General features: G+C 43.0%; 2 protein-coding genes and 1 long non-coding RNA gene across 13 annotated transcripts in view; 2 read left to right on the top strand and 1 right to left on the bottom strand.

The window, feature by feature from the left end:
- SLC35B1 (solute carrier family 35 member B1) overlaps nucleotides 1-4,664 on the top strand; it is a 7,663-nt gene extending 2,999 nt beyond the window's left edge. The window contains exons 4-9 of the mRNA XM_044999534.1: nucleotides 650-680; nucleotides 911-1,068; nucleotides 2,293-2,419; nucleotides 3,388-3,494; nucleotides 3,812-3,965; nucleotides 4,326-4,664. Of these exons, the coding sequence (XP_044855469.1) occupies nucleotides 650-680; nucleotides 911-1,068; nucleotides 2,293-2,419; nucleotides 3,388-3,494; nucleotides 3,812-3,965; nucleotides 4,326-4,378 (630 nt within the window). The 3' untranslated portion in view covers nucleotides 4,379-4,664. The remainder of the gene's footprint in view (nucleotides 1-649; nucleotides 681-910; nucleotides 1,069-2,292; nucleotides 2,420-3,387; nucleotides 3,495-3,811; nucleotides 3,966-4,325) is intronic.
- Nucleotides 1,023-25,610, bottom strand: LOC123356339. Of its 6 annotated transcripts, XR_006575330.1 has the most exons (6): nucleotides 25,237-25,610; nucleotides 24,285-24,513; nucleotides 21,725-21,784; nucleotides 16,594-16,729; nucleotides 4,675-4,987; nucleotides 1,023-1,126 (listed from the first exon to the last, which is right to left on the bottom strand). It is a non-coding gene; the product is annotated as an uncharacterized LOC123356339 (long non-coding RNA). The 6 variants fall into 6 exon arrangements; XR_006575329.1 differs by lacking the exon at nucleotides 1,023-1,126 and having other exon boundaries at nucleotides 4,519-4,987; nucleotides 25,237-25,519; XR_006575331.1 differs by lacking the exons at nucleotides 1,023-1,126; nucleotides 4,675-4,987 and adding an exon at nucleotides 16,093-16,492 and having other exon boundaries at nucleotides 25,237-25,598.
- Nucleotides 24,969-25,727, top strand: part of LOC123356335 (speckle type BTB/POZ protein) — a 32,871-nt gene continuing 32,112 nt past the window's right edge. For 3 of the 6 annotated variants that reach the window (XM_044999533.1, XM_044999532.1, XM_044999527.1), the window contains exon 1: nucleotides 25,531-25,727. The gene's annotated coding sequence lies outside the window, so the exon portion shown is untranslated. Of the gene's footprint in view, nucleotides 25,114-25,530 lie in introns of those variants that run through there. The other 3 variants (XM_044999529.1, XM_044999525.1, XM_044999528.1) reach the window with 2 other exon arrangements.

Genomic DNA, 25,727 nt, shown 5'->3' with positions numbered 1-25,727 from the left:
AAGCAGTCAGATGAGTGTGTTAGGAAGAAGGCTGTGCTGTAAAAATTTCCCTTTACAGATTTGCCCTTTCCCTATTTTGAGGATTTTTACAAATTCTAATTCTGCACTCTTGGTATGTGGGATGCTCACATGATCCATCAATGCACTGTGACAGGAAGCAATTCTAGTTAAAGAGTAAGTCACTAAAAAAAATTGACTGTGGAGGACGCTGCAGTTCTGACCCTCGTTGACCTGCAAGAGTGACAATGAGGATGGTGTTCTACTGCTTTTCTTTTTACTCTATCCCTGCAAGGCACAGCGGTGATAGTGATTCCAAGAGGGACTAGCCATCCAGATGGATAACAAGCATCCAGAGTTCTAATAGGAATTGCTTAAAAAAAAATCTGGGAGAAGGAAAAATCCTCATGTTTCAGAGGTTAAGCCAGTGTCAGAAACCTGCATTGGGGAGGGGGTAGATGATCCTCCATCTGCCTACTGCAGGGTTTCTTGCATTTTCTTTTGAAGGATCTGGTGCTGACCACCATCAGAGACAGGACACTGAACTAGATGGACCATGGGTCTGATCCAATATGGCAGTTCTTGTGATCCTCTCCCCTGGTGTAGGGGAGGCTGTAGTATGCAGCTAGTTAAGATACGCTTTCTCTTACAGGTCCTTGGGAAGTCCTGTAAGCCGATTCCAGGTGAGCAGCTACTAAATTATAGCTTTGTGTGTGTGTCTCATGCCATGAGCAGGCCATGGGTTGCATTCCCAGAAACAGTCCAGCTGCTCACCCGATAGCTCCATGCCAACTAGTGTGGATAACAGACTGTCTGTGCACTTCCCAATTAGGTCCAGAACTGGACACAGAGTCATTCGATTGCTAGCGGAGGGTTTTGGGGAGCACTTTACCAAATCATCTTTTCTTTTCAGTTATGCTCTTAGGGGTGACGGTGCTGAGGAAAAAATACCCACTAGCCAAATATCTGTGTGTCCTGCTGATTGTCACAGGCGTGGCTCTGTTCATGTACAAGCCTAAAAAGGGAGGTGATGGTGAGGACCACATCTTTGGCTATGGAGAACTCCTCCTGGTAAGTACTGGGCTGTTGAAGCATAAGTCGTTCCAAGGTTTTGTGTTGGTGAAAGGTACTAGAGGAGAAAACAATTATGGGTGTGGCTTCTGCCTGGATCTACCCACGAGGGATTGGCAAAAAGCCAGCATTAGAATGCTTTGGTAGTGATGATCTTTTCAGAGGGACATGCTTGCACACTGCCACGTGGTGATGTGGGGTGAAGCACTGGCACCTCCTCAGAATGCCCTCTGAATAGTTCTTATATAAGCAGGTGGAAGCAAGAAACCTATAGAATTTAAATGCTGCTACTGGGGGAATTCTGCACATGCGCAGAATTTGTCCCCTGTAGATTTCTTTGCTGCCCTGCAGAAAAATGACTTTCTGGCAGGGAAGCCACAAGAGCAGTTATACAACCCTCCCCAGCAGTATGTTTCAGGTGCCCAGGGCAGCCGGCAGAGAGATCAATCACTGTGGGGCAGGAGGCGGGACTGGGAAAGACCTGGCTGGTGGCTCCTACCCTGCAGCAGGCTCAGCTGCTAGTCAGGGCTGGGCTGGGGAGGATGGGACTTTCTCTTCCCCTTCATAGTATCCAGGGCCAGGTCAGATCCACCCCGATTTCTCCCCCAGCTGGAGGAAGCTCTGCAAACTGCCTCTCTCCCCCCCCCCGCCCCCCGCGCTTCCTGCACCCATCGCTCCTCAGTTGTAGGGGAGGGATCACTGTACAGGGAGCTGCTCCCCCATCTGCCCAGACCTGCTCATACCCAGACCTTCCTCCCAAGCCTCACCCCCACCCCCGTCAAGCCCCATTCTCTCTGCACCTGGAACACCCCAATGAGCCAGCCAGATCCCCACCCTATTGAGCCCCAACCAGTTGCACCTGACCCCGCTCCCACTGACCTCCCTTCCCCAGCATCTGGACACCTTTTCCCCCCTCCTCCTCCCCCCCCCCCCGAGCTCCCCACATCCAGACACCCCCCGCTGAGTCCCAACCACCTTCACCTGGACCCCCTGTGTAGCCAGTGGCCTGTGCTCCCCAGTGCCATGTTGGAGCCTCCTCATTTATTTGACAAATAAAATATGCAGAATTTTGCAAAATTTTAAAATAGTGTGCAACGTTTTTAATTTTTGGCACAGAATGCCCTCAGGAGTATTTCAGTGCATGTTCCAGGAAGGGAGTAGCTGGCAGAGAGTTCTCTTCTAGTCTTCTGCAACTTTTTTTTTTTTTTCCCCCCTTTCCCTTAGCTGTTGTCACTAACATTGGATGGACTGACGGGAGTGTCTCAGGACCATATGAGAGCTCATTACCAAACTGGTTCCAATCATATGATGCTAAATGTTAATCTATGGTCCACCTTGTTCCTGGGGGCTGGTAAGGAACATCTGAGGAAGCCATAGCGACCTGGCCTGAAGACTGATTTGTAAGATCCTCTAGGCAGGACCTTCGTCTCTTGTTCTAAAAAGGGCCTAGTATGTCTTGCAGAGCTTATTTTTTGTTTGTTTTTCAACCTAATCTGTGGAGATTTTATTGTAGTTTCTTAAATTGCCACCAGGGGACACTGCTTCTCCTAAAGCGCCATTCCCAAAACTGCATTCACATGTCTGAAAAGTTCCTGCTTTCAGGCTGGCTCGGTAGCATAGATTGTAGCTTCCTAGGCTACAATTTGGTGGCTCTCTTGTTTTGGCAAAGACTGGGGTCACATCAGGCTTCTAAACAGAAGCCTCCTGTTCTATTTAAGGGGTGTGTGAGAGAGAGAGAGATTATTGGCGTCTGTCTTTTGAGAATCGGGATACATAGTGCAAGGTACAATCTGTTGTCATGAGACACTGACCGTGATGTTTGTTTCATCTGTTCCATTCATAGCTGAGGCCAAGTTTAAAAGTGTACATGACATCTGGAATGTGAAGGACATGTTCCTTGCTAAGATGACATTCTTACGTTCTGTTGTAGCATCTGATTCCTCTCACTGACCTCCAGGGACCCCTTATGCTGGCTGCAAACACAATGAGTTCAGGCTAAGTGGGTACAGGAGGACAGCAATAGTACATAGAGCTGCAAAACTGAGGCAGCAAAGTGAACTTAACTCCTGGATGTTATGTTACTTTGTTTAAATCCTGGGGTGGGTAGCCAACTTGCTGTTTTCTCTTCCAAAACAACCTATCTGGCATGGTGCAGTGACTGAAAGTTCTTTGCCACTGGTATTCTCTGGGTGGAGCTTAGTCTTTGCTATCTGTTATCGAATCGTAGTGACCCTGAGCTAGGAGTATAAATGCTCCAGCCCTGTCTGCCCAGGATGTCTCTGCCTTGAGTTCATCCTGCTCTCTTTAAACTTTCTGCAGGTATCTTGTTCACTGGAGAGCTCTGGGAATTCCTGAGTTTTGCTGAACGCTACCCCAACATCCTCTACAACATTCTGCTGTTTGGCCTGACAAGTGCACTGGGTCAGGTAAGTAACTTTCTGGTTCCCTTACCCCAGGCACTTGATGACCAAAGAACATTGAATGTTCATTTACTTGTGGGACGGAAATGTGAAGTTGTCTGGTCTTCCTGCCATATCTGATTGTTCCTAGCTCACTTTTCAGCCAGTATTTTCAGATCAAGACTGTCAAGGTTGTGTACAAATTCTTATGTCATCTTCAGGTTGTGGTTGGGATTTGTTCTTTGCCAAAAGATTCTCTGAAAAGGTTTAAGATGGAACTTCATGTTGGAGATCTTGCCTTCTCAGACAGACTGAATCTTTTTCTCTCTCTCTCTCTCTCTCAGAGTTTCATCTTCATGACTGTGGTATACTTTGGACCCTTAACTTGTTCAATCATCACCACAACCCGCAAATTCTTCACCATTTTAGCATCTGTCATTCTATTTGCCAACCCGATCAGCATGATGCAGTGGGTGGGAACTATCCTGGTATTCATGGGTAAGTCCTGGAAGCCTGGCTTTTTTTAAGTCTTTTTTCCTTATGTTAGAGTGGTGGAGTATAGACAGGGGGGTGGGGGGATGGGTTGACCTAGGATTTTGGACAATGGATTTTCTTGGACAAGCTTGCTGGCAAAACCACTATCTCAGTGTTTTGAGGAGGGGAAGTGGGAGGGATGGGGATATCTTTGAGGCTGTTGCTATGGTCACATATCCAACTGATTTGGGAGACTTTTTTTTGACTCTTTAAAAAGTTTCACAGGTACCCCCTGTCTCTCAAGTAATTTGGCATCAGTTAGCATGTGGAGCTATAGAAAGGCCTTGGGCTTTCCCTTAGAATTTTTTTCTCATTTCTCTGCAGGTCTTGGACTTGATGCCAAATTTGGGAAGGGATCAAAGAAGACAACACATTAGGAAGACTTCTGAACTCTACAAAATTGGAATGAACTCTTTAACTTATTGTCTTGTACCTCAGCATCTGTTATGAAACTGGACTCAGGATGGGTGCCGGGGGAAGGGAATGGGTATTGGTTTTTAATTATGAAGTGTTTTAAAATGTGTTAATTTTAATCAAGAGTTTAGCCTTTTTTTTTCTCTGTAATCAAAATTGCATTGATGGATCCTAGTAGTGGGGAGAAATTCAAGTCTTAATGGGAGAAACACTTCATACCTTTTATTAAAGAAAAGGAGAGAAGAGTCACTTTTCTGACCTTTATTTCAAAGCAGTCTTCCGGTTGTTCTTGGAAAGCCTTGTTCTCTGCAACCTTGCAGCCTTCTCAGCATGTAGAAATATTATAACTAACATTTCTCCTCCACCATACTCCAAAGGAAAGTGTCAGTCTTTGTTTCTTCCATCTGAGTTTGGTGCAGTGTAGCAAATTGAGTGACAATATTGAAAAGAGAAATCCCATCTCTCCCTAGGAGAATGGGTCTCCAGAACATGGTTGGTGAAGCAGTGAGAGCGGTTCTAGTTTTCACTAATATACCCAACTTGTACAGCTTGCAATCTTCTCTCCATCAGCACTATTTAAAATAGAAAGAGCAATTTTGGGTATATGTAACAAAGTCCTGGGCTCTGCAGTTTTCATCCCATCTGCTTAACCACTTGGGGCCAAATTAATTCTCTTTCATCCCACCCCCTCTGCTGTTGAAGAAACAAGACCCTCTGCTGCTAAAACCATGCCAAGGTTTTGTGACAGCAGCTTCTAAATGTTGAAAGCGATCTTGTTAATTAACCAGCATCACTGAGAGCTGTGGAACGCCTGCTCCTGAGTGCACAGGCTGTCTCCCAAGTGTTGTAGGGGGAGGAGCCATTAGCATAATGATGCCTTCAAAGTTGGAGAGCAAAATTCTCCAAAGAGCAAACTTTACACATGAAAGCGTGTTTCCACCAGCTGTTGCTTCATTTCCATCTGTTCTGTGACTTGGCCTCTTGCCCCTCCAGATGGGATCTTGATCGCCTTCCTGAGTGACTGCTGCAAGTCTGTTCTTCCCCACACCCCCTGGAACCTTTCTGGTCACAGCTTGGCTTTCATTAATCTTTTTAATGTCCCACGGCTCTTCCCAAAGGACAGGTTTCTTTCAAAATTGAACTTTTTAGGAAAAGATATTAAAGTTCATCTGGAAATTTTTTCCTCCATCACCAACTCCTCCACACTAGCTTCCTATTTCCTTAAAGATAGACTGATTAATAGCAAACATGTTTTCTGTAGTGGAGAATCCCTGATTCAACTCTCCTGCTATTTAACTCCATGAGTCCTGTGTTCACTATGAAATGTAGCTTGAGATATGCTGGTATCTGGTCCTACGAATCTAGCTATTCTTAGCTTTAGCCTCTTAACATCCCATTTCTACAGTTCAAGAAGTGAGCCATAAACTGTGACTCAGTTCATATAGGGAGCCTATGGCAGAGCTAGAAATTGGACCTGGCTCTCCTGATTTTCAGTCTAGTGCCTTAATTACAAGGCTATCCTTTCTCCTTTTAAAGAGGAAGACTAGCACGAGTGGTGGGAGATGGATATGGCCTATGCACCTCGAAGAAACCTATAGCTAAGACTCCATACATTTATGCTGGAGGAAACTGGAGCAGTAGCAAAATTGTTCTAGGTTAGCTCCATGTTCTGATAAAACTGTTTCTTACTTGCCCCTTTAAAATTACTGTTGAGATTGGTGCCTGAACTCCTTGTGTAAACAATGCCTTATTCCCACATCACTCAGGCTCCAATGTAGCTGTAGGGGTTTGTACTACTAACATAAACAGGGTTTGCTGTAGGACTGCTTGCTTACCCACCTCTGAGCTCAGTACAGACAAACCCAGCACATTTTTAGGATATACAAGAATCAATCTCTTATTAGTAACTGTGAGTCTATGCCTGGTGAACACTGCAATTCAAAGGGAAATTAGTCAGTTTTTACTATATCTTAGCTAGACACAAAGTTGTTGTCAGGACAATGGAACATCATCTTTAAAAACAAACCTCTTCTGCAAGGCTTTAAGCGTTACTCTCCCCTGCAGATAGTTTGATTGCTGGTGTTAAGAAATCTATTTAGCTGTTGGCTGACTTGTCAGCATTTGCTGAAGGAGAGTCACAGAAGGAAGACCTGTGCCTAAACTCAGCCTTCTTCAATGTATTTGTCCTGCTATACAGCTGGAAGAGGCTGGAAAGGGAAATTGTTTTTAATAAAAGGGTGATTTGGCAGAGATGCTGACAAATGCATAATTTAGACTGGAAACAAAACAGCAAGTGCAGAACACAGTGAGAGCATCCAGTATCAAGATGACAAATTAGCAAAGGCCGCATCTTCCTCCTCTCTCTTCTCTGCCTGTTCTGAGATTCATGTATAAGAGCAGGGGTGGGCAAACTTTTTGCCCCAAGGGCCACATCGGGGTTGTGCAGCTGTATGGAGGACCAGGTAGGGATGGCTGTGCCTCCCCAAACAGCCTGGCCCCTGCCCCATTCCACTTCCCACCCCAACTGCCCCCCTCAGAACCCCCAACCCATCCAACCTCCCCTACTGCTTGTCCCCGACTGCTGCCTCCAGGGACCCCCTGCCCCTAACTTCCCCCTGGGATCCCACCCCCTTATCCAACCCCCCCTGCTCCCTGACTGCCCTCCTGACCCCTATCCACATCCCTGCCCCCTGGGACTCCCACTTTCAACCCTCCCTGTTTCCCATCCCCTAACTGCCCCCCCCAACCTCCACCCCATCCAACTTCCCCCAGGATACCCTGTTCCATGCCCCCTTACCACCAGTAGTTTGCCTACATCTGTACTAGAGGACTTTTTTTTGGTGGAGAACTAGCAAGTCACCACTAGGGGGCACTCTCATTTCAAGCATGTCAATATTATATATGAATAAAACAGCCCTTTGGTTAATATACTTTTATTTCTAAAGTCTGTGGGGTCACAGCAGAAATAAAATTTGGGAATTAAGGTCTTCCTCCATTATTATTCTATTTGTAGAGTCTCTGACCCCCAAGATGCAATAGTGAAGATGCATCATTAAGACCAAATACTGATTCTTCACTACATTTCCAGTATGAGAGCTGTTGCGTGTTTGTGTATGCACACTTTCATGTTCTCTTGTCATTGTGTAAGAAACAGGTGCCTTCATTCACAACAGCTGCCACAGGCCTTGCAGTCATTTTTAAAAGCACATCTTGCAGAATCCTGTTAGGAACATTAAAAAGGTTGCAGAGTAGTTTTTTAAACTAGGAGATGGGGGAAAGCTAACTACTAAAGAGGAGCATGTGGATCGGACAGAGACTTCTCTTAGAGGAGAGTCTATTGATAGAGAATCTCTAGGTTATACTTAGGAGCAGAGGATGGAAGAAGATAAGGTAAGGGCCAGATCAGACAAGAAACATTCACAAAGAATCGGACACATCAGAAAAGGGCAGACAAGTTTTAAAGTGCTTGTACACAAATATTAGAAGTCTAAATAATAAGATGGGTGAACTAGAGTGCCTTGTGATAAAAGAGGATATTGATGATAATAGGCATCACAGAAACCTGGGGGACTGAGGACAATCAATGGGACACAATCGTTCCAGGGTACAAAATATATCGGAAGGACAGAACAGGTCATGCAGGGGGGAGGAGGGAGTGGCACTATATGTGAAAGAAAAATGTAGAATCAAATGATGTAAAAATCTTAAGTGAATCCACATCTTCCATAGAATCTCTATGGATAGTAATTTAATGCTCTACTAAGAATATAAACATTAGGGATCTATTATAGACCACCTGACCAGGACAGTGATAGTGACGATGAAATGCTAAGGGAAATTAGAGAGGCTATCAAAATTAAGAACTCAATAATAGTGGGGGATTTCAATTATCCTCATATTGACTGGGAACATGTCCTCAGGACAAAATGCAGAGATAAAATTTCTCGACACTTTAAATGACTGCTTCTTGGAGCAGCTGGTACGGGAACCCACAAGGGGAGAGGCAACTCTCAATTTAGTCCTGAGTGGAGCACAAGAGCTGGTCCATGGAGGTAACTATAACAGGACGGCTTGGAAATAGTGACCATAATATAACAACATTTAACATCCCTGTGGTGGGAAGAACATCTCAACAGCCCAACACTGTGGCATTTAATTTCAAAAAGGGGAACTATGCAAAAATGAGGGGATTAGTTAAACAGAAATTAAAAAAGTACAGTGACTAAAGTGAAATCCCTGCAAGCTTCATGGATGCTTTTTAAAGACACCATAATTAGAGGCCCAACTTAAATGTATACCCCGAATTAAGAAACACAGTAAAAACTAAAAAAGAGCAACTGTGGCTTAAAAACCATGTAAAAGAAGCAGTGAGATAAAAAGGCATCTTTTAAAAAGTGGAAGTCAAATCCTAGTGAGGTAAATAGAAAGGAGCACAAACACTGCCAAATTAAGTGTAAAAATGTAATAAAAGCCAAAGAGGAGTTTGAAGAATGGCTAGCCAAAAACTCCAAAGGTAATAAAATGTTTAAGTACATCAGAAGCAGGAAGCCTGCTAAACAACCAGTGGGGCCCCTGGATGATCGAGATAGAAAAGGAGTGCTTAAAGACAAAGTCATTGTGGAGAAACTAAATGGATTCTTTGCTTCAGTCTTCACGGCTGAGGATGTTAGGGAGATTCCCAAACCTGAGCCGGCTTTTGCAGGTGACAAATCTGAGGAACGGTCACAGACTGAAGTGTCACTAGAGGAAGTTTTGGAATTAATTGATAAACTTAACATTAACAAGTCACCGGGACCAGATGGCATTCACCCAAGAGTTCTGAAAGAACTCAAATGTGAAGTTGCGGAACTATTAACTATGGTTTGTAACCTGTCTTTTAAATCGGCCTCCTTATCCAATGACTGGAAGATAGCTAATGTAATGCCAATATTTAAAAAGGGCTCTAGAGGTGATCCCAGCAATTACAGACCGGAAAATCTAATATCAGTACCAGGCAAATTAGTTGAAACAATAGTAAAGAATAAAATTGTCAGACACATAGAAGAACATAAATTGTTGGGCAAAAGTCAACATGGTTTCTGTAAAGGGAAATCGTGTCTTACTAATCTTTTAGAGTTCTTTGAAGGGGTCAACAAACATGTGGACAAGGGGGATCCAGTGGACATAGTATATTTAGATTTCCAGAAAGCCTTTGACAAGGTCCCTCACCAAAGGCTCTTACGTAAATTAAGTTGTCATGGGCTAAAAGGAAAGGTCCTTTCATGGATTGAGAACTGGTTAAAAGACAGGGAACAAAGGGTAGAAACAAATGGTAAATTCTCAGAATGGAGAGGGGTAACTAGTGGTGTTCCCCAAGGGCCAGTCCTAGGACCAATCCTATTCAACTTATTCATAAGTGATCTGGAGAAAGGAGTAAAAAGTGAGGTTGCAAAGTTGGCAGATGATACTAAACTGCTCAAGATAGTTAAGACCAAAGCAGACTGTGAAGAACTTCAAAAAGATCTCACAAAACTAAGTGGCAACAAAATGGCAAATGAAATTTAATGTGGATAAATGTAAAGTAATGCACATTGGAAAAAATAACCCCAACTATACATACAATATGATGGGGGCTAATTTAGCTACAACGAATCAGGAAAAAGATCTTGGAGTGATCGTGGATAGTTCTCTGAAGACGTCCACGCAGTGTGCGGAGGCAGTCAAAAAAGCAAACGGGATGTTAGGAATCATTAAAAAGGGGATAGAGAATAAGATGGAGAACATATTATTGCCCTTATAATAATCAATGGTACGCCTACATCTTGAATACTGCGTACAGATGTGGTCATCTCATCTCAAAAAAGATATACTGGCACTAGAAAAGATTCAGAGAAGGGCAACTAAAATGATTAGGGGTTTGGAACGGGTCCCATATGAGGAGAGATTAAAGAGGCTAGGACTTTTCAGCTGGGAAAAGAGGAGACTAAGGGGGGATATGACAGAGGTATATAAAATCATGAGTGATGTGGAGAAAGTAGATAAGGAAAAGTTATTTACTTATTCCCATAATACAAGAACTAGGGGCCACCAAATGAAATTAATGGGCAAGTTTAAAACAAATAAAAGGAAGTTCTTCGCACAGTCAACTTGTGGAACACCTTGCCTGAGGAGGTTGTGAAGGCTAGGACTATAACAATGTTTAAAAGGGGACTGGATAAATTCATGGAGGTTAAGTCCATTAATGGCTATTAGCCAGGATGGGTAAGGAATAGTGTCCCTAGACTCTGTTTGTTTGTCAAAGGGTGGAGATGGATGGCAGGAGAAAGATCACTTGATCATTACCTGTTAGGTTCACTCCCTCTGGGGCACCTGGCATTGGCCACTGTCAGTAGGCAGGATACTGGGCTAGATGGACCTTTGGTCTGACCCAGTACAGCCATTCTTATGTTCTATGAACCTTGGCAGTTCTTGGCAGTTCCTGGGAGAGAAGAGTCATGCACATATACAGAATAAACAGCAGGTTATAGTGCTGCAATGTTTGTGTGCAAGGTCCCTCTAGGAGGTACTGGTTGATACAGCTAAGAATGGTGAAGTTTTATTTTACAGCTGACTGAAACACAGCATCCACAAGGGGAACAGCTTGGCAGCTTTCCTTTTCATCCTTCCCTTCTTTACTCGGGCCCCCTGCAACTCCACCAGCCTTTTGTTTAAATAATTACTGCTGTAAACTCTCTCAAAACAATGTGTCTTCTTGTGTCTAGTTGTGGACTAGAACCCCATTGTGCTAGGCCATATACGAACACAACAAAAAGGAAGTCCTTGCCCCCAAAAGCTTACAATCTTGCAGCTGTGCCATCTGTAAACAAGGTTTATGTTAAGTATTTAGGATGACGGACTGCTGTTGTCATCAGTTACCTAACCTGCTAGTAACAGTGGAGTGTGCACTCAGCTGTGCACTCACTGCTTCCATTCCTGACAGTTCCAATATATCATACTCATTCCATTTTTCTTTTTATCTTCTGAATTTCACTGGTGCTTATTTCAGAGCCCTTCCCACCTCTAGAGCTGGCAAAATTCTATACCTTTAAGAGGAGCAGCAGTGAAAGGAAGAAAAAAAATTGGCACACAAGACAGAGGGTGCAGAGAATGGAATGGTCTCTAATTTACCAAATTTCTTTTGCATATAATTCAGCCGCTTTGCTTTGCAGTAAGTAGTTGTGAGATGCCTTAAAAAAAAATCTGGTTTGATTTTTTTAATGGAAGTTTTTCCTAGCTGAAGATCAGGTTAGCTTTTCAGCTACCCAGTGGCTTGAGAGTTAAACAAATTAAGTTATGTGTTGGTTCCCATTGTTCTATCAAATGGCTTCCTCACCACTGTGCTACTGGGATACTATATGGAACTCCCTTTGGACTCTCTCTGTGTTGACACTTAAGAGTGATGTGATGCAAAGTACTTCCTCCTCAGAAGGTGTAAATGAATTGCTGATCCAAGAAATATGAGACTGGGAACTGCTACCAAATGTTGTTATCCCATATGGCTCTGCAGAACAGTAGAGTATTTTTGAAGAATTCCTATTGATTTCCACAAAATAAAGGATACAGATGAGATCTTCAAAACAGCATGCAAAGGAAAGATATAAAGCAAAAGACCCAACAGTTCCCAGGGAAGGCAAGATTGAGAGTTTGTGAGTCCAACTTCAAACTGGAATCAGTATTCCTGGCGATAGGGAGTACTGAGCATCTCACAGCAGCAACTGGGATGGGGATATATGCTTGAAACAGGTACACTCAAATGGAACAGTTTTGTGCCTGGATTTATAGTGTGCAAACTAATAAATATTTGATTCAAACAAGAAATGGGATGCATTTAAAATAGGCATGACAGAGATAAGTACATCACACAGATTGTCACAGAGATGAGATATTAAAGGTTATAAATATTTTAAAGAAAAGTGAAATCAATCTGTATTAAACCTCTCATAATTAAGAAAACAAACATCCTTTTCCTGTTTTCTCCATTTTGTCTGTGGTGTTTGTCTCTTCACTTTAAGAGTATAGCTGCATGTATGAAACCCTTTAGTCTTTTTATTCTTCTCATTCTATTTTAGGTATTTATACATTAATAATGTGTTTCTATAGAGATTTGCCAGGCATTGTACTTGGTTCTGAGTGGTCATTTAAAAAACAAACTCAGAGTATGTTTTCCACATGCAATGTAAATAAATATACATAATTTAATATCAACTCACCTCTGCAGGGGAAAACATATCTATTATTATTTCTTACTTGTTTTCCCTTTGTGCCAAGGAGTCTTAGTCATAGATCAGAACCCAATTGTGCTAAGCACTGTACAAAACAGTGTCTGACATTAGATACATCACAGGGACAGTTCTGCCAGTACTACTGATAATGAGCCTTGTCCAACCACATTTTAGTAGGAGGCATTCCATCACTGGAGAGTGGTGCCTAGAGAAATGTGTTGGTTAGCTAAGAGGGCAAGGTCTGTGAAGATAAGCTGAGAGAAGATTTCCATAAGTAAGTGTACTGATGAGTTTATATACACAGTCACAGTAAAAAGTTTTGGGGACTACAAAGAAAGGCTTTTGTATGGAGACAAGGTGTGAAGACTTCCCAGAAACCCCAACTGCAAACTTCATTTTGTGTTTTCTCCTTATATAGGACTCTCTGATGGGGGCTTGCCTCAGCCTTGGAGTAGGGGTCAGACTGTGGCAGCATCAGTTGAGAGCAGAAAGCAATCCTATGAAGGACTAACTCCCATCAAAAGTTAGCCATTTGACAGCAATGCACTTCTGCTTTCTCCTCTCACCTGCACTCCCAATAGCTGAGTTCATTACCTCCACCTCCTATTCCAGAGATGGGAAGAGACAGATTGGGATTTGAATTTGTATGATTTTACAGCCTTATCACCTAACACTAATCTAAAATTTTTTAAAGCTTTTCTTAAATTCCCACTGAACACAATGTATTGTTTCCCAGGTAATGCCCTCTCTTCCTTGCTCCTTATTAGCTGTGAGGAGTTCTGCAACATGTTGTCATTTTAAAAAGAATTTGATGGTTCCTGCTCAGGTTTAGTGGCAGCTGCTGTTTAATTGCTCTTTGGTGGCTTATGTGAATCGAGCTGGCAAGTTTCTCTTCAGTTCCTAGTGAACAAATAGTCATATATACAAACACCCTAATAAGCTGTCATTTACTGTATGTTTCTACAGTGCCTGCTACCATAGGCCTCAACCCTGGTTGAGGCTTCTAGGCTCTACCACAATATAAATGTAAAATAATTGGCACTAATTAACCCTTCCTATCCATCTCAGGAGAATAAACATCCCTAGAAGCTATTTCCTTAGGGCAGCAATGAAACATATAGGTAGGGCAGTAGGATCCTTGCACTATTGCTTTCTCAGCTGTACCTGCTTAGAGGGTTTTATTCTCAAAGACTATTACTAGGTAAATCTTACATGCCAACCAGACTGCATGGGCAATCCCTACAGAGCAACTGAACATGCTTCATCCTGAGCCTGCAGGGTCTGAGCAAGACTTTCCCTGAAATTGTATCTTCCAGCAGCTGAGGGCCCACTGTAGTGCCAAGCACTGAAATTGACAGCAGTGTTCCTGTTCTCCGTGTTCTCCTGTGCTGGCAACCAGGAAGTGTGGAGAAGGAGGTGACAACTACACTGGAATGCAGAGAAGCGAGGAAGGAGGGAAGAGGTGGAATGCCACTGTATGGGTAGGACAGGAGGAGGGAGGAGGAGCCAGTGGGGGCTGGAGTTTGGCTAGCAGCAGAGAGGGACGAACACAGGCTAGGGGAACAACAGCCTTTAATCACTAAAGCATGCTTCCCCTACAGAACCTGGAATTGAGTCTGGGGGTCCTTAGTCTCTACATTCCTCTGCTGTCAGCAAATACCTGTGACGCCCACCTGCAAAATATCTGTCTCATCTTCTAATGACTGGTCCACCTGACCTGGGAGATAACAGCCTAATACAGCTACCATTTAGTCCATTAGCACAAATAGCAGAAGTCTGAGCTGTGAATCTAAAGGTCTAAACCCTACTGATGACCCAAACTGGTGAATATAGTTTCACATGATGGAATTTCTGTTGTTTTTTCAGTTTGTTACTTTTTTTAAATTAGGAAACTACATTAGAAACATGACATTAAAAGAACATTAAGGTTGTGAAGTCAAGCGCTCAAATGTTAGGAAATTTCAGAAATAAGGTTCCCTGTGAAAACTTAATTCAGCCTCCTTATATACAATATATATATGCACATTATGATAGTCTTTCATTACATGACCCCATACTATTTTTTCCCATAAGACCCCTTTCTCATTTGGTGCACAGGATAAAGGTTCATCTCGGAATGAATCAGGATTGTGTGGTCAGTGAGGCTGTTGTATGAATAAGGCAGGGAAGAGAGAGGACAGGCTCATAGTTAAGGAACTCAAATATCACCCTAGAGAACTATATTCTATCCCTGCCTGTGCCACAGGGTTCCTATGAGATGCTGGGCAAATCACTTAAACCAAAATTGTCACAGGTGACCACTAACTGTTTGTTCCTCATTTTATGGGTACCCAATGTGATACACCTGGTCTAGAGTTGCAAAAAAATCTGAATGCTCACAACTGCAAGTGGAATCAATTGGAGCTATGTTTTGAACAAAAAGTACTATGGAAATATTAAGTCCTCTGCAAAATAAGGCCTTAGGTGTTTCAGGCTGGCTACCCAATATTAGTGTACACATTTATCAGTTTTTGACCTTAATCTCTCTCTGCGCTTCAGTTTCTCAGCTGTCAATTGGGAATAGTACTATTACCTAATCTCAAATGGGTAGATAAACTCATTAATGTTTAGTATCAGAGGGGTAGCCGTGTTAGTCTGGTTCTGTAGAAGCAGCAAAGAATCCTGTGGCACCTTATAGACTAACAGACGTTTTGCAGCATGAGCTTTCGTGGGTGAATACCCACTTCTTCAGATGCAAGGCTGAAGAATACCCACTGAAGAAGTGGGTATTCACCCACGAAAGCTCATGCTGCAAAACGTCTGTTAGTCTATAAGGTGCCACAGGATTCTTTGCTGCTTCATTAATGTTTGTGAAGCACTCAGCTACTATGGCCTGAGCACCAAGCAAATGCCCATGAAGAAATTATTATTTTTTTATCCAGTGAAAAGTATGCATGTGTGTGTTAAATAAAGCCTAGGGGCACACATTCAATGTGGAGGATAAAAAGAAATATTAAATAGCTGCCCATTCACTGAAAGAGACATGGTACCTGTGGGGGGGAAAAATAGTATGTGATCATGTAATTAAAGATTAAAGTGTATATGTGCATAGGGGCCAAATTGAAGTTGCCTGGCAAAATTTAATTCTGGCATTTCCTATCTTTGGAGTGTTTGACTTTGCAACCTTAACATTCTTTTAACATAATTATTTTGGATATCATAGCATGTCATTTAACCTCTCAAGTTCTCTGTTAATGAATAGCATTCTGTCCTGCACAGAGGCATTCTTTCTTTAAGATACATCTGATAAAGGCGATAAACCGTAACTAAACATCTGAATGTTATATTGCCACCTTTTGATTACAACAACCCAATGCCATTCCAGACCTATTGTAAAACATTGTTCTTGAGGAAGCCGAAACAAGCAAAAGCAACTGATAAGCTGAACATGGGTGAAAAAATCATATAGAGTCCTCTTAAAATGCTTTAAGATGGATGCTGCAATTTATAATGCTCATTATAATTTGTACAAAAACAAATAAGTGTAAATTAATAATATGAACTATCATTGTTTTATTCTCAGTTAAAGGGTGTACATTTACGTACATGAAGTTTTTTTCCATTAGTGAAAAAGAAAGTGGAACCTAACTAAGTTGTGCTCCTTGCATAGCTATGTACCTTGACACCATCACTTTAGGAGTCTAAAACCAAACTGAGTAGGTTTTGGAAACCTTGCCTTCTTTTCATCCTCTTGTCCTTTATCCCTTTTTTGATCCTGTTCTCTTTCCCTGCAAGGTGACTAGTCAGATTTCATCTTTCTTTTCCCTTAGTTCTCTCCACTCTCTCCTCCTCCTCAACCTAGATGAAATTTTAAATAATCATTACTCCTTTCCTAGATCCTCTCTCTTCATTGTCCCCTACTCCCTTCTCATCTCATTCTTCATTGTTTCTTCTCTTACCCTCTTCTGTAGCTTGTCCTTTTTTAATCCTGATTAATGGCTCTCTGTTTAAGCCCCCTTTCTCTTTTTGTTCATTCAGGTCTTCCTACCTCCTGTTCTCTATTTCCAAGTCCTTTGTCCAATTATCCTTCTCTACCTGCAGAGGGGGAAACAGCAGTGATAAAAACCCTTTAGATTCTTCTCCACCCAGTTCCACTTCTCTACTGAAATCAATTGCTGTGATAACATTGAAGATTAATTTTTGTTTGTGGAGAGAAGCAGGTTTGAATAAATTGGAGGACTTTTGACAATATTTTGAGCTCCTCTGCTCTGTAGGTGCTGGCAGAGTTAACAGCATCTTAGAAAAAAGAGAAATAGTTTTACAGACCATTAGGGCTGGTGGGAAGCAGCAGGATCAGGTTTTAATGAATACAGGATCAAAAGCATCTTAAAGAAAACCAGCCGCTGAAAACAAGAGCCAGGCTCATCAGGGAAGACAGGAGACGCTTCTAACAAGAAACAAAGCACTGACTCAAAGACATCAGGGAGTCATTTCCTCATAATGGCACATTTAAAAGTATGATTTCCTCCACTAAGAAATTAACTTTGATACTTTTCCAATAGGTGTAAAAATAGAACCATACACCAACTGCCTGCAATTAAAATCTCAAAAATCAGATTTTTCTCTAAAGGAGACCAGCGCTGTCTAACAAGATTAGTTCTCTCACAAATAAGGCTGCAGGTTCAAAACTAAGCACTAATGCACTGGTTTGGGTATCCTCTGGCGTTCTGCAGCTAGGAAGGTGAATCCTGAGAAGCAGTGGTGCACTCAGATCTGAGCATCCCTGTACAAAAATCACACGCCAATATTACACACTGACCTAAGAGAATGACTCTCGGCAGTAGTGTTTGTGTCTCATATCAGACAGACTAGGAATCCTTTTGGTTTGTATTTTAAATGCATCTTTTGCACCTGAGGCATAAGCAGTTCTGTTTATTGCAAAGTAAGCTGCTGCAGTCCACCCCATACTGTAATATTTTGTCATTATATCATGCTTTTAATCAGATAATTTCAAAGCACTTTAGAATCAGTTAATAAATCACAACAATCTTGTGAGATAGCTAGTAATCCCATATTAGAGATAGGTAAACTACAACAAGAGAAGTTACATGACTTGCTCAAAGTCACAGAGCAAGTTGGTAGAAGACCTGAGAATAAAACCTAGGAATTGTGGCTCCCGGTCTCATGCTCGAACATTACAATAATGCTGACCATCTCTTCACACATATAAACCCTCACAACCTCTTCTTCTTACATCTAGAGTCCCAGATGAATATCACCCATGAAATGTAATCTAGTGGTCTGTGCACGGGACTATGTGCAAGAAACTCCTAACTTCTAAAGTAATCCTGAGTCTGCTAATGACTTGCTGAGAGGCCTTGAGTAAGTTTCTGAATCTCTCAGTTGTTCAACTTTAAAAGAAGGATAATAATATTTAACTTCCTGCCTCATGGGCCACTGAGGATTAGTTAATATTTATACAGCATTCTGAAAATACAGGTGCTAATTACTATTCAGCTTCCCATGAAGAAAATGTTGGAATACAGGAGCCCTTCTATTTCACTATCAACTATTCTCTTATGAATTTAATTTAGTGGAAGGAGGGCTATGGAAGAAAGATTCCAGCAGTTTCCTTTCCTTTCAAAATCTAGTCTATAAAAGCTACAGTCTTGCTTGATACAACCAGAATCTCAGCAGCTCTTTGTTACATCACAGATTGTGCAGACACTTGCCACATCTTGGTGCATTCAACAAGTGCACTAAAGCTAATTACTTATCTTGCCCAAAATTGTATGATGTAAGCTTTATCTAGGGGTAAAGAAGGATCCTGCATTTCCAGGAGGATGGAGTGGGTAGCCTAATGGATGTTATGTGGGGAGGGATAGCTCAGAGGTTTGAGCACTGGCCTGCTAAACCCAGGGTTGTGAGCTCAATCCTTGAGGGAGCCACTTAGGAATCTGAGGCAAAAACATGTTAGGGACAGTACTTGATCCTGCTGTGAAGGCAGGGGACTGGACTCAATGACCTTCCAGTTCTATAAAAACATTTTTTTTTAAAAGTCTATGTTACTATTACCAAAATTTCATGGTTAAACCACACAACACCAGTAATATCAAGATTCATTTATAAAACCTTTGCTTTAAAAAACAATAACTGTATGCTCAGAGCAAGGAATGAGCCCATTATTGCTCATGAATACACTGAAGCATTCCTTTGGGATTACATTTGGAAAATAAGTTGTGCAGATTTCCCCCGGCCTAAGAAGTGGTGAATGAAATAACTTCCATTGTGTGTTTGACTGCTGCATAGATAAAAGCCTCATTAAGTCTCTCCAGTGATTGGAGATAGGTTTTGTTTGGAATGGTTTTGTTTGGTTTTGTATGGAATGGTTTTGTTTGGTTTTGTAACAAAGATAGCAAATAGAGGAAAAAATTAAATAACTGTTTTCATACCCTCCTGATCATCAGGAGCCTATATGAGTTTTTAATTAGTGCTGCATTTTCAATAAGTTTGTATCTGTACGTGTTACCGATTCTTTCCTGGATAACATCGAGATAATTATAAGAATCCAGTTTTTCAGTCTCTCACAAAAGGGATGGTGGATATATTTAATCATGATGTAGAAACACTGGCAGCTTTCTCTGAGCCCAGCCTCCCTCTAATTACATTTCTACATTTTAGTGAACTGAAAGGGAAAAATATAGGAACTCAATAATTAAAACAAAAGAGGAAGTGAATATTAAAAAGAAGCAGCTGTTTAAGATTCTTATACACAACTGTTTCAAGGACATCAGTTTAATCAGCATCACATCAAACCAAACATCTATGTACACAAAGGCTATAGAAAGAGCACCTCCAAAGTCATTTCTACATTAGCATTTGCTGCATCTTTTCATGCAGAAAAACAAAAACAAAAACAATCTATTTCATATCATTCAGATGATCACTGGGAATTTATACCCCACACTTGTGCACTGGAGGGTTCAGTACTCCCACATGCACACTAGTGTCAAAACTCACATCAGTGCTTCACTTTTCAAATTCTCAAGCTCTGAGCAGTTACCTACAGCTGGGAATTCTCCAGCACTCTCACTAGTGTCCTCTTTTCTATATGTGCATGTTTACTTTCACATGCACAGCTACAGCAGAGGGCAGGACTGACCTAAGTTAACATTTCATATGAAGGATAGAGGGCATTTCATCTTTTTCATGATTCAACTGGATTTAAATATCCAATTATAAAAAATTGATATTTCAAACTTGTTTGACCACGAAGAATCCATGTTTCTCAACATTTCCTGAGCTATATAAAAAGGAATATCTATTTAAATGACATGGATAACATTGAAAGTGTGAGAAATCCATCTCTGCTGGATTCAAATGCAGTTGCTCGATCAGCTGATTGAAAGGAACATCTCCATTAGCTTCCAGGAGATGTGAAAGGGGCAAGCTTTTGAGCTTCCACAGAGCTCTTCTTTAGCTCTGTAAGCTTGTCTCTTTCACCATCAGAAGTTGGTCTAATAAAAGATATTACCTCATCCATCTTGTTTCTCTAATATCCTGAGACCAACATGGCTATACCAACACTGCAAGCAATTCACTAGAAGTAGTATTTTAGTCTTTCAGTGCTCCCACTACAAGAAATTAAGATCATCACTAGAGACTCAGCATTTCTGGGCATATTTGGAACAAAAGTCAGGTATCAGTCCATTGCAAGATGCAGATGATAAAACTGTATTCACTGCTATTGTTATTCAAGCTACCTAGCTGAAAGTTAGCTCTGTTCTACACATGCTGCAGTCACACTTTCGATGGAAGTGTAGACATACCCTATAATTACATCTCATGCATCAGCCAGTCATCTGCAGGAATCAAAAAGGAATTCCCCCCCGCCCCCCACAAACTACTCATTTGGCCAAATGTATTCTGGGCCCACCCGCGCCTCCTTCTTCTGAAGCATCTGATATTGACTACGGCTGGGGACAAGACACCAGATGAGGTGGACCAGTGCTCTTTGGTGATACACAGAATCCTCTCTCTTAGATGCCTGACAGATGTATCTTGGTCACATACTCAGGGTTATACTGATTGCCAGATTTAGGGTTTGTAAGGAATCTTCCCCCAGAGAAAATGGACAGGGACCTTGGGGGAAGGGGTTTGACTTCCTCAGAAGCCTGGGCTATTGTTTACCTGCTAGGATCATTTGAACACATCTCACTTTATTCCCTACCTCTGCAGAGTCCTCGAGCATTGGTGGTAGTTTCGTCTCTCCTGTTCTCTGCATGGGGCACAGAACAGTTTAGTCTCTTGAGAACTGAAATGCTTTGGTCTAATTAAAGTCATCGGGCTCAATACAGGGGTATTTGGATGATATTTAATGTCCTATGTATGAAGAAAGTTAGATTAGATAATCTAATGGTTCCTTCTGTCCTTAAGCTCTAAGAAACCCAGCAGTCTTTACTGAGCATGTAGAAGGTGGGGCAAAGGGAAGGATTATACTTATAAGAAAACAGTTCATGGGAGAAAAGTAAATGTGTCATTTCCACAAGTTTTGAATGCTAACTGCAATCCCATGCCATCCAGAATGCAGTTTTATGGCCATTTCTTCATAGCAAGCAGCATGACCTGCTGCTTTGTCACCTTGGGCAGCAGCTTGTGAAATATGAAAAACAAACAGGGTCCAAGGACTGATGATTACTTGGATGAGACCTCTGCAAGGAAAGGAAAGCCCAGCAGGAAATAATAGTGTAAGTGACACTCTTCTGAGTTAGTACTGGACGTCCTAGCATGGTGCATGTGTTGGTGATATCATCTTTCAGCTAAGATAAAATGCCGGTGCTCTGATCATTTCTGTTTAATACAGTGCTGAAGTACTTTTAACGATGACAGGCACGTTAGCCATGCAACATATTTTATGGACTTACCTAATTATGCTTACAATTTTAATTGGAAACTGGATGCCTTACTTATTGTTACTTACAATCCATTTAGTCTCTGATAAGCACCTGCTGTGTTCCAGTGCAAAAGTACCTGCATTTCAGTGATACAATGAACAATCCCTATTTAGAATAATCAAAAATGATAACTTACAATATTGTAGACTCTGTCTTAGCTGGCCTTCAGCTTTCATCTAGCTGTTCTCTCCATTCACTGAGAAGTGGAATTTTTAAAACACAGTCAGATACAGAACTATATGATTCAGAGAACTGGACTGTAGGATTCCAGTTCAAATCAAGCCTGGGTTGGTAACTGGAAGCCTTCCTTCTCCTTGTACAATGTGTCCCATCCAAAGCTTCCCTGCTTCCTTCCCTCATCTGACACTACAACAGATTTCAAGCTGCGCTGTAACAACTTATGAATACTCTACACTGGGGTTGTTTTTATTATGACTATATTAAGAACATAAGAAAGGCCGTACCGGGTCAGACCAAAGGTCCATCTAGCCCAGTATCTGTCTACCGACAGTGGCCAATGCCAGGTGCCCCTGAGGGAGTGAACCTAACAGGCAATGATCAAGTGATCTCTCTCCTGCCATCCATCTCCATCCTCTGACGAACAGAGGCTAGGGACACCATTCTTACCCATCCTGGCTAATAGCCATTTATGGACTTAGCCACCATGAATTTATCCAGTCCCCTTTTAAACATTGTTATAGTCCTAGCCTTCACAACCTCCTCAGGTAAGGAATTCCACAAGTTGACTGTGCGCTGCGTGAAGAAGAACTTCCTTTTATTTGTTTTAAACCTGCTGCCTATTAATTTCATTTGGTGACCCCTAGTTCTTGTATTATGGGAATAAGTAAATAACTTTTCCTTATCCACTTTCTCAACATCACTCATGATTTTATATACCTCTATCATGTCCCCCCTTAGTCTCCTCTTTTCCAAACTGAAGAGTCCTAGCCTCTTTAATCTTTCCTCGTATGGGACCCTCTCTAAACCCCTAATCATTTTAGTTGCTCTTTTCTGAACCTTTTCTAGTGCTAGAATATCTTTTTTGAGGTGAGGAGACCACATCTGTACACAGTACTCGAGATGTGGACGTACCATGGATTTATATAAGGGCAATAATATATTCTCAGTCTTATTCTCTATCCCCTTTTTAATGATTCCTAACATCCTGTTTGCTTTTTTGACCGCCTCTGCACACTGCGTGGACATCTTCAGAGAACTATCCACGATAACTCCAAGATCTTTTTCCTGACTCGTTGTAGCTAAATTAGCCCCCATCATGTTGTATGTATAGTTGGGGTTATTTTTTCCAATGTGCATTACTTTACATTTATCCACGTTAAATTTCATTTGCCATTTTGTTGCCCAATCACTTAGTTTTGTGAGATCTTTTTGAAGTTCTTCACAATCTGCTTTGGTCTTAACTATCTTGAGTAGTTTAGTATCATCTGCAAACTTTGCCACCTCACTGTTTACCCCTTTCTCCAGATCATTTATGAATAAATTGAATAGGATTGGTCCTAGGACTGACCCTTGGGGAACACCACTAGTTACCCCTCTCCATTCTGAGAATTTACCATTAATTCCTACCCTTTGTTCCCTGTCCTTTAACCAGTTCTCAATCCATGAAAGGACCTTTCCTTTTATCCCATGACAGCTTAATTTACGTAAGAGCCTTTGGTGAGGGACCTTGTCAAAGGCTTTCTGGAAATCTAAGTACACTATGTCCACCGGATCCCCCTTGTCCACATGTTTGTTGACCCCTTCAAAGAACTCTAATAGATTAGTAAGACACGATTTCCCTTTACAGAAACCGTGTTGACTATTGCTCAAGAGTTTATGTTTTTCTATGTGTCTGACAATATTATTCTTTACTATTGTTTCAACTAATTTGCCCGGTACCGACGTTAGACTTACCGGTCTGTAATTGCCAGGATCACCCCTAGAGCCCTTTTTAAATATTGGCGTTACATTAGCTAACTTCCAGTCATTGGGTACCGAAGCCGATTTAAAGGACAGGTTACAAACCTTAGTTAATAGTTCCGCAACTTCACATTTGAGTTCTTTCAGAACTCTTGGGTGAATGCCATCTGGTCCCGGTGACTTGTTAATGTTGAGTTTATCAATTAATTCCAAAACCTCCTCTAGTGACACTTCAATCTGTGACAGTTCCTCAGATTTGTCACCTACAAAAGCCAGCTCAGGTTTGGGAATCTCCCTAACATCCTCAGCCGTGAAGACTGAAGCAAAGAATCCATTTAGTTTCTCCGCAATGACTTTATCATCTTTAAGCGCTCCTTTTGTATTTTCATCGTCAAGGGGCCCCACTGGTTGTTTAGCAGGCTTCCTGCTTGTGATGTACTTAAAAAACATTTTGTTATTACCTTTGGAGTTTTTGGCTAGCCATTCTTCAAACTCCTCTTTGGCTTTTCTTATTACACTCTTGCACTTAAGTTGGCAGTGTTTGTGAATCATTAGTTTACAATAACAGGAGATTGTCTTAAAAAAAATAACCACACAGGCAGGAAGAAAAAGAATGGCTCAAGATAAGCTACCTCTCTGCAAATGCTTGAGTTGCTAAGGGAGGATGACAGGACTATTAGCTTTGATGGTTCTGACGCCTCTCTATCTAAACTACAAAACTGGTGTGGACCAACTCAGGAAAAGGCAAAAGGGGCTGGCTTATAAAGGAACACCACCTGAAGAGGAGGATGGTAATCGTTCGGAGGGAGACACACGGACCTGCTGGGGGCGGCTGAAGAAGTCAGGCCTGCCCGCATTACGGGCAGGAGACAGGGACGCCTTTAGGGAAGAGCGATAGGCAGATAAGAGTGTCGTTTTAAAATCCTTCTCTCTAGAGGTCTTGTTCCTGCTGCTCCAGTGAACACCACTTGGCCGTCTGGTCACCGTAGCCCACCGGGCAGACTCCTGAAGGGAAGAACCACAGGCGCCCGGGGTACTACAGGTCAAAGGCTGCAAAAACTGGGACACTGCCCCTCGCTTAGCTGGACACCCGAGAGGGGGCGCAGGTGCCACTAGCCCTGTAACCATGCAGCCTCCCTTCTCCCCAAGAGTCACACCCCCAAATGTCTGATACCCCCAAACAGCCCCTCACCCCAGCCACCCTGCTCCTCCCACGCGCCCCCCCCCCCAACGGCTCCCTGCTCCTCACACACCCAGACCCCTGCTCTCAGCCCTCCCACAGGCCCATCTTTCCCGCCTCGGGGCCCGGAGGGGAGGGGCTGGCTACTCCCATGCACGCGCGCCGCGTTCTCCTCGCTCACCCTCACCTCGGCGCGTGAGCCTCGGCCTCTGCCGCCACGCTCCAGCTTTGCTCGACGCCCTTCCCGCCTCCCTGCGCGCTGCGCATGCTCAGTGCGTCCCTCTCCACCCCCCCCCCCCCCCCCGCTCCCCGAGCGTGGCGTCGTGGTGCTGAGGGACGGCGTCGCGGCGAGGCCCGGATGTGTCGGTTTGGGGCAGTATGAGGAGACCACAAGGGGACAGCAACAACCAGCGGTGTAACCTCAGGTGAGGGGAGGGGAGACCGGATGGCGGAGTGGGGCGAGATCCGAGGATCTCCACGGGGAGGTGTTGGTGGCGCCACACCCCCTCCAAGAGGCGCATGTAGGGCAGCCCCAAGCCGGGACTCACCAGCTGTCTGGGAGTAAGAGATCCGCTCCGAACTGCCCCTCTTTCCATACTGGCTGTTCAAATGGCACTGCGACAACGGCAGCCCGTTGCTAAATAGTGAGCCACCATAGCTTAGGGGAACCGAAGGAGAACGGCGCATGTGCCGCAGCGCTGCCAAATTGTGAGCTACCGAGAGTCGAAAGATCGGGGAGGGGCGCGCGCATGCGCGCGCAACTCCAGTGCGTGTTGGGAAGGCGCGTGCGCAGCAACAGGAGGCGTCCGCCAGAGTCCGAGATGAGGCAGTGTGCGCGCGCAGCCTCCGTTAGGGTGCCGGAGGAGGCACAGTCAGGATATCACGCAGGCGCACCTTGAAGGGAAGAGCCAGGAGCAGCAACATCCTGCTGCTTCGTGTGCTCAGCGCCTGCGCAGAACGTCGCTGCAGGGACCTGCGGAATAATGACCCTCTGCACCTGCGCAGGGAGACTTGGCGAAGGGAGACATGCTGCCAAATA

Source organism: Mauremys mutica, chromosome 25 (genome assembly GCF_020497125.1).
Source record: "Mauremys mutica isolate MM-2020 ecotype Southern chromosome 25, ASM2049712v1, whole genome shotgun sequence".
NCBI classification, from domain to species: domain Eukaryota; kingdom Metazoa; phylum Chordata; order Testudines; family Geoemydidae; genus Mauremys; species Mauremys mutica.
The sequence above is the reverse complement of the archived record's forward strand: the minus strand, read 5'-3'. Positions and strand labels throughout refer to the sequence as shown.